The sequence below is a fragment of the Protopterus annectens genome, chromosome 3.part1, assembly GCF_019279795.1.
Source record: "Protopterus annectens isolate FY-2018-M chromosome 3.part1, PAN1.0, whole genome shotgun sequence".
In the NCBI taxonomy this organism is placed as follows: Eukaryota; Metazoa; Chordata; order Ceratodontiformes; family Protopteridae; genus Protopterus; species Protopterus annectens.
In genome coordinates, this window is record NC_056732.1 from 389444492 (window position 1) to 389456841 (window position 12350).

Sequence of the window (12350 nt, forward strand, 5' to 3'; positions counted from 1 at the left end):
ACAGGCAGCCTAGGAAAGTTTTAGAACTCAACCAGCCCTGATGTCCGCTATAAAACTACCCTACTAGTCATTATTTGTTGGTTCAGTGAGTTGAAGTTAGTTGGAAAAGTGTTTCTGTGAAACTTAACCTAAGCTGAAATCCTGCAACAGTGGAGTAAGTTATTTTAAGAAATCAACTGCAACAGTTGAGTCCCCTGCTGTGCAGCTCTGAGTGCTGACTACCACTTCACCTAGCGCTTTAGGCTCTGCAATATTTATTCACAGTTTCTACAGTCCTTTGCAGGACTAATCACTGAACCATACTCTAATCATCCTAGAGGTTCTTGTGGCCAAATCTCTGTAACACTAGATCCCAGGTTACCATTCCATTATTAAAAATAAATAAATATATATATATATATATATATATATATATATATATATATATATATATATATATATATATATATATCTTAACCCTGTGAAATATATTACCCAATTCTGGTGTACCTAAAGTCACTACAAGCAAAGTTACAACCGCATCACATAAGCTGTGATGTCAACACATCCATTTGACATTTTCTGAACGGTCAAAATCAAGCCTTAAGAAAAACTGAAAACTAGAAAAATAATAAAAAGAATGTTTTTATATTTTCCACAGTGCAGTACTGGCGTACAAGGCCATCCCAAAACAACCCTACAAAAATAATCCACAGCTTTTGACCCTGTTTGAATAGACCTGATGATGACAGCAAGGCTTAAAATCAGTTAATGTTATTACTTCAACATAAGCAGTGCACTACTGAAGCACACACATAAGAAGCAAACATGTATTTTCATTATGTCATCCTTGCTTAACAACTACCATTAAGTGTATAAATACCAAGGAAGCACATTTATACTTAAGAGCAAAAGGACAGGCTAGACTGACAGAAAAAGGCTACAGGAAGACTGAATGCAGCTATATCTACAGTAAACTCTCAGTTAACTGGCACCCATTGGGGATTGGTAGATGCCAAATAACTGTAGTTTCTGGTTGCTTGAGAATTACTATTAAAAACAGGCATGACTAATAGTGTACCCTATACTATTTATTTGGTTTGACTTGTTCTCAGGTTGGTGAGAGAGAGAATGTATTCCTATCTTCCTTTTTAAAACTCTAAAAATGTAAGCTATGTTTCTGCAGGGGGGAGGGGGCAGAAAGTGCAACACATGAAAATTGTACTGTGTGTCTTCAATTTTTTTTTGTCGGTTGCTTGAAAGTGCCAGTTGCTTGAGTTCAGGTTAACTGAGAGTTTACTGTATTGGGTAATTTTAGGTTCATAAGTAGTTTCTAGGCATGCAGTCCAGGAGACCATTGAGGACACTGGCCCAAATTCCCAACTGCCCCAGAGCACTGTCTGGTTAAGTGACATGCTTAGAGTCACACAGCAAGCAAGCGATGGCTAAGGGAATCAAATCCTGGACTACAGAAAGCAATTAATAGCCTTAATCCTCTATGCGAACTGCAAGACTTCACTTAAAATGTACCATCATTAAAGATGTTAGACATTTCAAAATGTAAAGTATTATCTATTTAGAGTTTGTAGACCTTACAGAGTTTTGTAGGTACATCAGAAACCACATGACATTGACATCTTAATGGTAACACAGAATACACAGCAATGGATAAACAATCAATTATCAAAAGTTGTGTAGGCATCTGAACACTGAAAATTAATAAGTTAAAAATCATGTTTACATGGTTACAGATGACTGTTAAACACACACGGGATGAAAAATAAACAGGACTCTTCTTCCAATGCTACCACATCCCCAGGTATTTTCCCCTCTCAATCTGCTTCCAAGGGATCAGTGATGCACCCATTCAGTGCTGTAATGCTGAACAGTGATATATGAGCATACTCTCAGACTGTCTGTCCTTGTTACCTACCCCGTACATCTCTACCAACATTACTCAAAGCTGCATACCACAGACAATCGCCCAGTAGCTCAAATCTATTTGCTCTTATTGCTAGGTCAACTATGTTGTTGATGGTCAATGAAGACTGGAAAGTGAAGACCTTTAGCGTATAAAAAGCATGATTCAACGCTTTCGTCTCAGCAAGACTTCTTCAGAAAAACAGTACATTCACTAAAAGTGTTGCTTATATATATTGCAAACATCCAATAAAATTGACTATCAACACCTTTGCTATTGTTTTTTTTTTTGTGCTTATTTGGCATTGTTTTCACGTTTTCTGAGGTTTAGTTTGGTTTTTGTGATTTCTGATGGCCGAGATGGAAACTGATCCATTACTGGATATGACTCTACATCCTACACCCTCAGTTGGTGATGGTGGTTTGTTTCATATTTTGTTAACTTTGTTGAGTGAAATACAAAGAAAACATTAAAAGCCTTGGTTACTAAGCAGAATACTACCAGTGAGGTGACACTTGGCTCGGATGAGGAACAGTCAACAGTTATCGATTTAAATTTACAGAGTGGTTCCGGTGAAAATAAGTGTCTGCAGAGACTAATGTGAAACCTCTTCAATATAATGACATTCGGTCTGTTTTGGACAATGGGTATGACCCTTTTCTCAAAGCTGACTATAAAGTAACCAAAGCTAAGACAGACGAATTTAACAACAAATGTGAAAGTTTATGTAAATTGTTGAAAAAATACCGGTCTTTAGATCTGGAGATGTGGTACTTTCAAAGATGTATAGAACTGGAAATAGTGCCAAAGGGCTTGAGGTTTTTTAAATGCCCTAATGGCACAACTATTTCTGATCCATTTTTGAAGAGCTTACCTATTTCTTCAACAACGCAGGGTTACAATTATTGAAGCTACTTATACACAATAACAACAAGAAAACGGCTTCATTGAAACAAGAAATAATAAAAATTGATGAAGTTGGTCTTCTGGCAAGGGACTTTGATACAGACAAGTTATTTAACAAGGTTTTGAAAAAAGTTGAGGCACATGAAAATTATGTGATTGAACGTAAACATCACAAACTTCTAAGAGATGTTACTGTTTATGAGGAAGGGACTACCTTTGTTAACTTTGTTCCAGAGGTTGTTGTGTCTTTCGGCTTTTCCCGGTTAGGGGTCACCACATCGGAACTCCGGTCCGCTAATGATTGTACGTGCCGAGTTGTCGGCCCTGACGCACAACCTTCAATGAAGGTACGCCCATTCACGCATGTCTCCACACAGAAGATGTTCTAGCTGAGAATTGAACAGGACGTCTTACTGTGAGGTGACAACGCTACCGCAGCACCACCACTGCAGTAAAAAATAGAAATAATAAACAGTTCAAAACTAGTAATAACATCATTAACAGCAATAGGAAGGCCACAGGGGCTCGCAGGAATGCTTCAAACAAATCGCGTTGGGTAGTAGGACCAGATGGCCAATCACAACCTTTGACTCTGGTGACAAAGTTTTTTAGGGAGGAGAGACAGGTCAACGCCCCTTCCGAGACCTAGAGTGAGACGGGGGAAGGAGAAGCTCCTGCCAGTAAAGAAACGGCTGGCAATATGGCTAGTTACAATATGAACGCTACTGCAGCACATTCAAAAACCACTACTTTTTTACCCAAGAGGGAAAACAGGACAGTAAGAACTTGGAGCACAAAGACGAAGGGCCAAATTACATCAGAGTCTTCCAACGATGAACAGTAAGATGTTCTAATGATAAATTTAACATTATTAACTTGTCTGGGGTCATTTTAAACGACACCCAGATTAAAGTTCTTAGTTATGGTTTTAATTTTGTACCAACCAAAAAAGCATATTATTCTCGGACAGTAATTGATTTTAAGCAGTACATTCATAAATTGAATTTAAATTATTTGTTTAAACAAATTAAATGTGATACTGTTTGTACAAACCTTCTTGTTTTACCCCCAGTGTTAAACCAAACTTTGAAAGTATTTGAAGAAATTTGTTTACAAGATATTAAAAGTTATTTAAATAATGGTATGACTGATAAAGGATGGTATGACAATTTGGGTATATATCAGATCATTGAACGCTGAATACAGCAAATGATAACTGATCGACCCTATTTCACTGAAAGCTTAAAATATCGACAGCTCAGTACAGCAATTTCTTTCCTAGGGAAAGAAATCGCTGTAACAAAAAAAAAACAGTTAAAACACATACACACCTACCTTAACCCTACTTCTAACCCAAAATAAAAAGTAAGTTTAAAACATATATCCACCTAGCTTAACCTTACTTCTAACCCCCCTCAAAAAAGTAAACGTATATACACTTAACTAAACCCTACTTCTAACCCTAAGGTGTACGCTAAATGTATTACTATATATGCACTTACCTTAACCCGCACCCTAACCCTAAGGTCAGTAACTATTGCACATTTATGTTCGGGAGCCATACCAGACAAGGAAATCTCTGAGACCGCACTCAGAGACCACACTACAGTGCAAAACATGGCAAACTAACGAAGCGGCCAAGTGGCTTCTCTCCCAGGGAAAGAATTTGCTGAAAAGCCACTTTGCTATTTTGCCTGTTCGCTATTTTAAGTTCAGTGAAAACGCATTTGATAGAATGTGTTTTCGATAACATGATAGGGACCCGACAATTTAATCTGTTCTGAGCGGAAAGCTTTATTTGAGTTAACCAATAGATCTGATTTGAGGTATATGAAAAGTGAAAAGGGGGCAATATAGTTGTGATGACTGCTGAACTATAATATAACAAAGCTATGCTGAAGTTGCTCAATAATTTTGATGAATATTCTATGGTAAATGTTAAAGACATACATAATAATTTTCAGTACATTAATTCCTTTTTACATGAAGTTCTCATGAATCAAGTTATTGAATTAAAAATGTATAACTTTTGTTTGGTAGAAAAACCGAGAGTCGGAATACTATTCAGTATTCCTAAAGTTCATAAGTGTATGACTGACCCTCTGTTTAGGCTGACTGTATCTGCACCACACTCTGTTACTGAAGGTTTAGCTTTAGCTATAGATTCCATGTTAAATCCTATAGTATAAGGTCTAGCTTCCTATTTGAAGGATTCATGGGACTTGTTGGATAAATTACAATTATGTTCTACTTTTTCTTTTATTAAGAATAGGCATATTACTTTGACGATTGATGAGGTGTCATTGTTTACTTGCATACCTCATAATCAAGGGATGGATGCAGTCAGAGAATTTCTTACAACACACTAATTTTGATCATAATGAAATGTACTTAGTTTGTAGTTTATTAGAGATTTTATTGGAACACAATTTCTTTATATTTAATGAGTAATTTTATAGACAATGTAAGGGGGTAGCAATGGGTTCCCCTGCAGCACCAGCATATGCAAACACTGTTATGGCTTTTTGGGAGGCTACTATTCTCTCAGAAATGAAATTAACATATAATATATTTTTTATCTAGGTTTGTGGACAATTTGATTTTTGTCATTGAGGGGGACCAAGGTACCAGCGATCGTTTTTTGAGGAATTTAAATATTAAGTCTGGGTTTCTGCAATTTGTCAAACGTGACAGTGGAAGTAAAGTTAACTTTTTTGGATGAGTTTACTGAACGGAATGAAACCACTAAGCTCTTTGACAGTAAGATTTATAGGAAGGAAACCTTCACCAATGGGTATTTACATTTTAAGAGTAATCATTCTTCTTTTATTAAGTAGAATATACCCAAGGGACAACACATAAGGGCTTGCCGTATGACAACCTCTCTACTGGAATTACAAAAAGAATTCCATAGAATTACTTCTGTGTTTTTAGATAGGGGGCATGATCATGGTTATCTTGAGGCCCTTCAACTAGATATCTGGGAAAAGAGGGAAATTTCATACCCTCCTATACTAAAAGTTCCCTTCATTAGTAACTGAATGGCTGGGACAAACAAACAAGCAATTCGTACAGTTTGTAATTTAGATATGACTGTTGACAGTGGTGGTATAAGAGAGATTATCCAGAAAAATTGGAAAATTCTGGAAGGAAACACAGAGTTAATTAATATTTTGGGAAGTAAACCTAGTTTTGTTGACAGAAATAACCACAGTCTTAAAAAAAGTGTTAGAAAAGACCTCCATTGACAGCCGTAAATCAATGTTTAGTCATAAAATAGGAATGTTTAAATGTAGCCATTGCAGTTTTTGTAGATATACATCGGAGGGACCATATGTTTTGGTACCTCATATCAAATGTACTTTTAAGGTGCCCGGTTATCTAACATGTAAAACTAAGGGAGTAGTATACATTGGGTTATGTAGTGGATGCGAAGCATTCTATGTAGGAATGACTACACGTACCTTGATGGAACGTAAGAGAGAACATAATTACAGCATGAGGAACAAAGATGTTAATAATGCCCTTTACAAACATACTAAGGAGTGCAATAAATATAAAAAAGTGTCATTCTCTATATTAGAAGTTGTGAATTCTGACCCTAGAGGAGGGATTATAAAAATTATTTGGAGCAGAGAGAAACACTATGGCAGGTTAAACTGGGAGCTGATAAAAAACCTGGCTTAAATGAGGCCATTAACATCAGATGTTTCTTGAAACATAGAAAATTAATAGTTAGGACATTTTTAATTAATTGATTCATTAATTCACGTTGTTTTTTAATATTTTTTATTTAGTTGTTCGCATCTAAATGTGATGTATTGATTTATATGAAAAAAGTTTTTTTTTTAATTTTGTGGTTTCTTAATTGACATCAAGTTTCTATTGGTTAATTGTTATTATTGGATGTTTGCAGTATATATAAGCAACACTTTTAGTGAATGTACTGTTTTTTGAAGAAGCCTTTCTGAGACAAAAGCTTTGAATAAAGCTTTTTATACGCTAAAGCTTTTCACTTTTCAGTCTTCATTGACCATCAGTACCTTTGCTATTGTTTTTTTGGTGTTTATTTGGCATTGGTTTCATGTTTTCTGAGGTCAACTATGTTGTTTAATCTAGCATTCAGGCATCAGAATTATCCATTTTTTGGGATAACACTAATCCATCATGCTCTCCTATACTGTAAGAGTTATGCATAAATATCATTCTCTGTGACTTACCAGAAATTCAAAATAATTATGAGTGATAGGGCAAAAATATGAGGCAAAATGAGAAACAATGTCCATTTAACATTTAAGTGTGTGTTGGGGTATTCAAGGGAAAGAGACTATTCAGCTATAACCTCAGTGGGATAATTCACTTTCAGCAAGATGGCAGCTTTTGGGTGCTTCATTTGATAAAACAGCTGTGTTTCTCATTACAAGCAATAAAGCTTATAGTATTTCATCACATATCAATAGTGGGGGTTGTAAACTTTAATTACAGGCATTAACGGATATTTTTATGCTTGTGAATTAGTAACTTTTTTTGCATATTTATTGTTTTGCATGCAGTTCTGGTAGTTATTCTTAATAATAATAATAATAATAATAATAATGATTCCTTTTGAAATATGGACGGCTTACTTTTTTGTTTTATGTTTTTGCTTTACGAATATGGATGCATACCTTCTGAGAGTCAGAATGTTGGAAAAGCCTGTTTTGTTTTTGTAAACGTGTGTTACATTTTTAACACATATACTGCTGCTGGGATTAGTATGAAGCAACCATGAATTTAAGTTTCCACTTTATAAGAAAACTATACTTTTTGAGAAAATAATGAAAAAGAAATACTCTATCCACATACTATGTACAGAAAATATAAAGTGCGATGACACTGACATACCTCATAATTGTCTAGATTTTTGCTTCATATTTTTGGTCTGTTCCTCAAAATTTGTGGTTTTCTGGCAAATCTCTGAGGATTGAAGTCACTAAATAATGACATACATTGAGTTTCAGACATCATATCCTTCAGAAAAATCTATCCTAACAAAAAACCTGTTACTCTATTTACACTCTGTCCCTATTTGGGGGCCTTTGTTCCCCCATTATTTTAGGCTTTGTCCAGATTTCCTGTGCTAACAGGTATGCTGCAGATCTACTTTTGACTCCTAATGCCCTTAATTTACCTGATTTATTAAGTCAGGGGATGTTTCAAGTCAGCTCTACTTCTGTGACCACACACACTTCCCCATACTCCGCAACCTACCTGTATTGCATGTGAATGCATGATTTAACTGTATAGTTCTTTTGTCATAAAATGTACAGTAACTATCGCTATTACCATTTTAAAAGAATGGTCAGCTGCATATCATGTACTGTGGAGCAGGTCAGCCCAACATTTTTTTTTTACCTATTCGAATTGTTTCAACTTTTCTGTAGCGATTATCCAACACATGATTTGTATCTGTCTTATGTATGTCTTAGTCCTACCTATAAATGAGTTCCTGAACTGTCCACCTAACTAGATACTAAATAAAATAAATATGATGAAAATGTCAGAGAAGTATAAATAGGTGACAACTGCAATTACTATTTTTTGCAAACTTCACACAGCTGCATGCTATTGGAAAGCAACAAAGCATTAAAATAAAAACTGCGGTAAGCAAAGCAAACATTAATGGAAGCAGGGACTACCAAATGTAAATGGTGTTATCCTGCTGAACGCTGCACATTTACAAATTAACAGTATCAATACGAAAATGATGCAGTGGGAGAGGAAATTCCAGACCTCCAACATCACATACACTACATTTAGGCTTCGAATTTATTCACCTAACTCTCCAGAGGCTATCATTAAAGGCTGAGGGATGCCCACAGGAGTACCAAGCAAGGGGGTGGGGTAACGTGTACAAAGAAAGACATGGGACAGCAATCTCCTTAAATGCCACTACCCTTCAACATACTTCCTGGGGTGCTCCTCTAAATCCTTTGCGACAAAGTTGCCCCTCCTTCTTATTTATTAAACGAAAAGCCCCCCCCCCCCCCAATTCTACCACCTGCCATATAGGGAACCCAATGGGTATCTCCTGTCAGTCCGGTAGCTGTGAAGCAGCTATGGAAAGAAGCACAGAGTTTGCTAGTGGGCTGACTGTTTCTTAACATGATGGCTTACGATACAACTCAACACACTTACCTTTTTCTTGACTCGCACTGCTTTCCTCCTCCTTGGGGTTAGTGACCTGCGTGATAATGGACGTGCTGTCCATGGAAACGGGATATGCACGTTTCTGTTTTCCTTCAATATGAAGATATACTCTTGTTTTAATTTGTTATGGTCTCTAAAGAACCGATACAACAGGCAGGGCCCCCTCGTCTTCCACATGAAAACCAACCACCTAAAGCGTCTCCACCACCGCCAAGATTCCCAAGTGCAGTGGCAACGAAACGTCTCGCTGAAACGGGGCGATCTAAGCAAAAGCCCGAAACGTAACCAGTCCAGCAGCCCCCTTACGCCCGCACACCCAAGCGGCAACCCGGACACGTCCGTGGTGAAGAACGAAGAGAAACGAGATGCACAGGCAGAGACAGTGTGCCTTGGGCTTCGCTCTGAGGTGCCTGGGCCAAGGATGGGGCTATGGGGACACTACTCCGGAGATCGCTGCTTCCCACTAACTGCTGTTGCCGTCTACAGTCTGTCGAGGTTTCCAACATGGAGGCGGCAGCCACCCCGAAGTTGGCGAACGCTCCGCGGGCGGCGGCAGGCAACACAACGAGGGAGGGCAGGCAGGCAGAAGTAGCGCTGGGGGCGGAGAACTACAAACCCTGCGGCGGTGGCGTTCCACATTCGCGCTCAGGAAAACCTCCCGTCGCTCGGAAGAGGGAGGGGGTGGTTTCTGACTTTGATTTGCTTTTTGTTCAGGGGTGGCACCACAGAATGACAGAAGGGTGGACCTCTCGATCAAGCAATGATTGTAGGCGGTCGGATGGGAGGACCGCACTAAAACAGGCGTACAGTCCTGACATGTTTACATACAGTGTTTGTTTCTTCACAGCCACGTGCGAAGCTTTTGACAGCTGTGTGACAAGGGAAATCAACTGTCCCCGACGCGACAATGGACTAAAGATTTTGATTTTAGGTACGATTTGGTTAGGCATATGGTCTTTGTTATTAGATAGATGTAATACAAACTAACGTTAATCTTTCTTTCGTCTAGATGGTGGGCGTGTAGCAAAAAATAAACATAAATTACTTGTTTTGCTATGAATTCGCTTCCGCTGCTTTTGTGATAGGTAACAAAGTAAACATAAACTGGTTTGATCTTGGGCAGAAGAAATCGAATAATGGTTGATTTGATATGTTTTCATAGCATATAGTTTGTACTAGATCATCACACCTCTCAACTTGTTAGAGCAAGAGATCTGGACAGAGCCATAAATAATGGTGCTTCAAATAGTGTTACCACCTGTCCCACTTTGTGAGGGACAGTCCCTCTTTGGGCAGTTGTGTCCTGCGAAAAAAATGAAAAAAAATGGCAGATGTCCTGAGATTATTGTACGAAAATATTTCCTAAGTTTTCTTTCATAGTTTCATAAAACAGTTATTTTTTTCTCTGAAACACCTAAATGTTATATGAAATAGCATAAGCAACTCAAATGTTACACGAACAAGCTTTTATTTTGGCAGAAAGGTGAAGTTCTATCATTTGTACTGGTCATGGGTATGTTTTGTCCTGCAAATCTGACATTTCTACAGAAAATGTCCCACTTTGAGCATTTGAAAAGGTGGTAACTCTAGGTTCAAAGGACCAAAAATAGGGGCAGTTTATAAAAATTGCTCCAACAAACTTTAGAAAGTTGATAGAACAACAGGCATTGCATTAGCATGAATTTTCTGTAGGGTATGACATCTGAAACACATCTCTTTAATTATTTTCTGACTTCAATCCTCAATGATTTGCCAGAAAACAAAAATTTTATGAGAAACAAATCAAAATTCTGGACATTCTGCATAAATCTAGACAGTTGAGAAATGTGAACAAAGTCTAAGCATCCTAAAATAATGGGGAGGGGGGTGCAACCACCAAATGAGGACACATTTTAAATATTGCTCCTATCATCTTAGAAAAAGTTGCTAGAATAACATGATTTGTGTTACTATGCATTTTTTGAAGGACATAAAGTCTGAAACTCAAATGTATTTTATAGTGAGGTCACGCCTCAGTGATTTGTTAGAAAACTGCAAATTTTAGGAGAAACAGACCAAAACTATGAGGCAAAAATCTGGACAGTTCAGTTGTGTGTTATTAAGAGCAGTTGTCAAATCTGTATTGTCTTGAATGTTGAGCTGTGACATGAAGTAACTCTGTATTAGGGGGTATGAAGTTAGAAATTTTGGACATGTATAGCAGGCCTCTCAACTGTACCTACGTTGGGGATGTTTAGTTTAATTTTTCATGCAGTGTGTCTTATCTTTGGAGGCGCATTCCTAATCTACGCCATGTTTTTTATAATATGTATTTTTGCAGCATTTTTTTGTCACACTGAGTTTTTGCACTTGTGTTTCTGAGTAGTTTCCTGCACTCTGTCTGAAAGTGGGCAGCGTTATGTGCTTTTTGGTATTTAAATTATAGGCTGATTAAGTGGCCAGATTTCTGGCTGAATGCACTTCAAGAGCCTTGGACCTGTTTTTAGTGTTTCAGGTTGAGAAGTACAGCAACCTCCAGAGTGATGTTTAACTGTACTCCAGGAGGGGAGTAACATTGTCAGAAATGTATTTTTTTCATATCAACAAACTTTATTAAGGATATGATATCAAAGAAATAATGATGTCAGCACTTATGTCAATAGTATATTCTATTAGTGTAAGCACAAAGTAGCAGGATTATGTTAATCCATTAGACAACTGAAGACATGAGCTAGGAATGGGGCTCATACCTTACATGTATAATCCACTTATTTTACATTATGTGAGTCACAATATCACAGAATGCAAAGTCACTCAAATATGGCTCAACTTATCATCTTACTTTAGAAACATCTTCATTGGTAGCCATCAATTTCTGACTTTTTGTCCAACTCCATTACTGCTACCTATCTACAATGTGACCGTAATTTTTTTTCTTGTTGTATTTATCCTGCATATGGTATTCAAAATGCAACATACATACTAAAATTATTATGTCTCATTTATGTGTCTCAAGCTGAGAAATTCGGTGGCCTTGTACTGGGCAAATGTTGGCTCTTAAAATTTATTTGCACGCTATGGTTTGCATGTTTGTTTTAAATTTCATCTTTTTGTTAACAAATTAAGTCCACTGGATAAAGTGTCCCTTTTCAGGGGCAATCTAGGAGCACTGTCTTGTTAAATGACTTTCTCATGGCCACACAGCAGGCTAATGAAGGTGAAAGGAATTAAACTCTGCACCCTTTTGAATACAGAAAGCAGTTCATTAACAAGTTTTACCCTTAATCCTCAGCAATAATAATCTGTTCCTGGTTACATCTATGTTGTATATTTTTGAAGTCTGCTTTCTTAAATTACCGAGTCCAACATGTTATAA

General features: G+C 37.3%; 1 protein-coding gene across 3 annotated transcripts in view; it reads right to left on the reverse strand.

Moving 5' to 3' along the window:
• Positions 1 to 9964, reverse strand: part of CTDSPL (CTD small phosphatase like) — a 1248266-nt gene extending 1238302 nt beyond the window's left edge. The window contains exon 1 of one of the 3 annotated variants that reach the window (XM_044066860.1): positions 8984 to 9953. In XM_044066860.1, the coding sequence (XP_043922795.1) occupies positions 8984 to 9056 (73 nt within the window). In that variant the 5' untranslated portion in view covers positions 9057 to 9953. Of the gene's footprint in view, positions 1 to 8983 lie in introns of all 3 variants that reach the window. The other 2 variants (XM_044066861.1, XR_006364219.1) reach the window with 2 other exon arrangements.
• Between the last annotated feature and the right edge of the window lie 2386 nt (positions 9965 to 12350).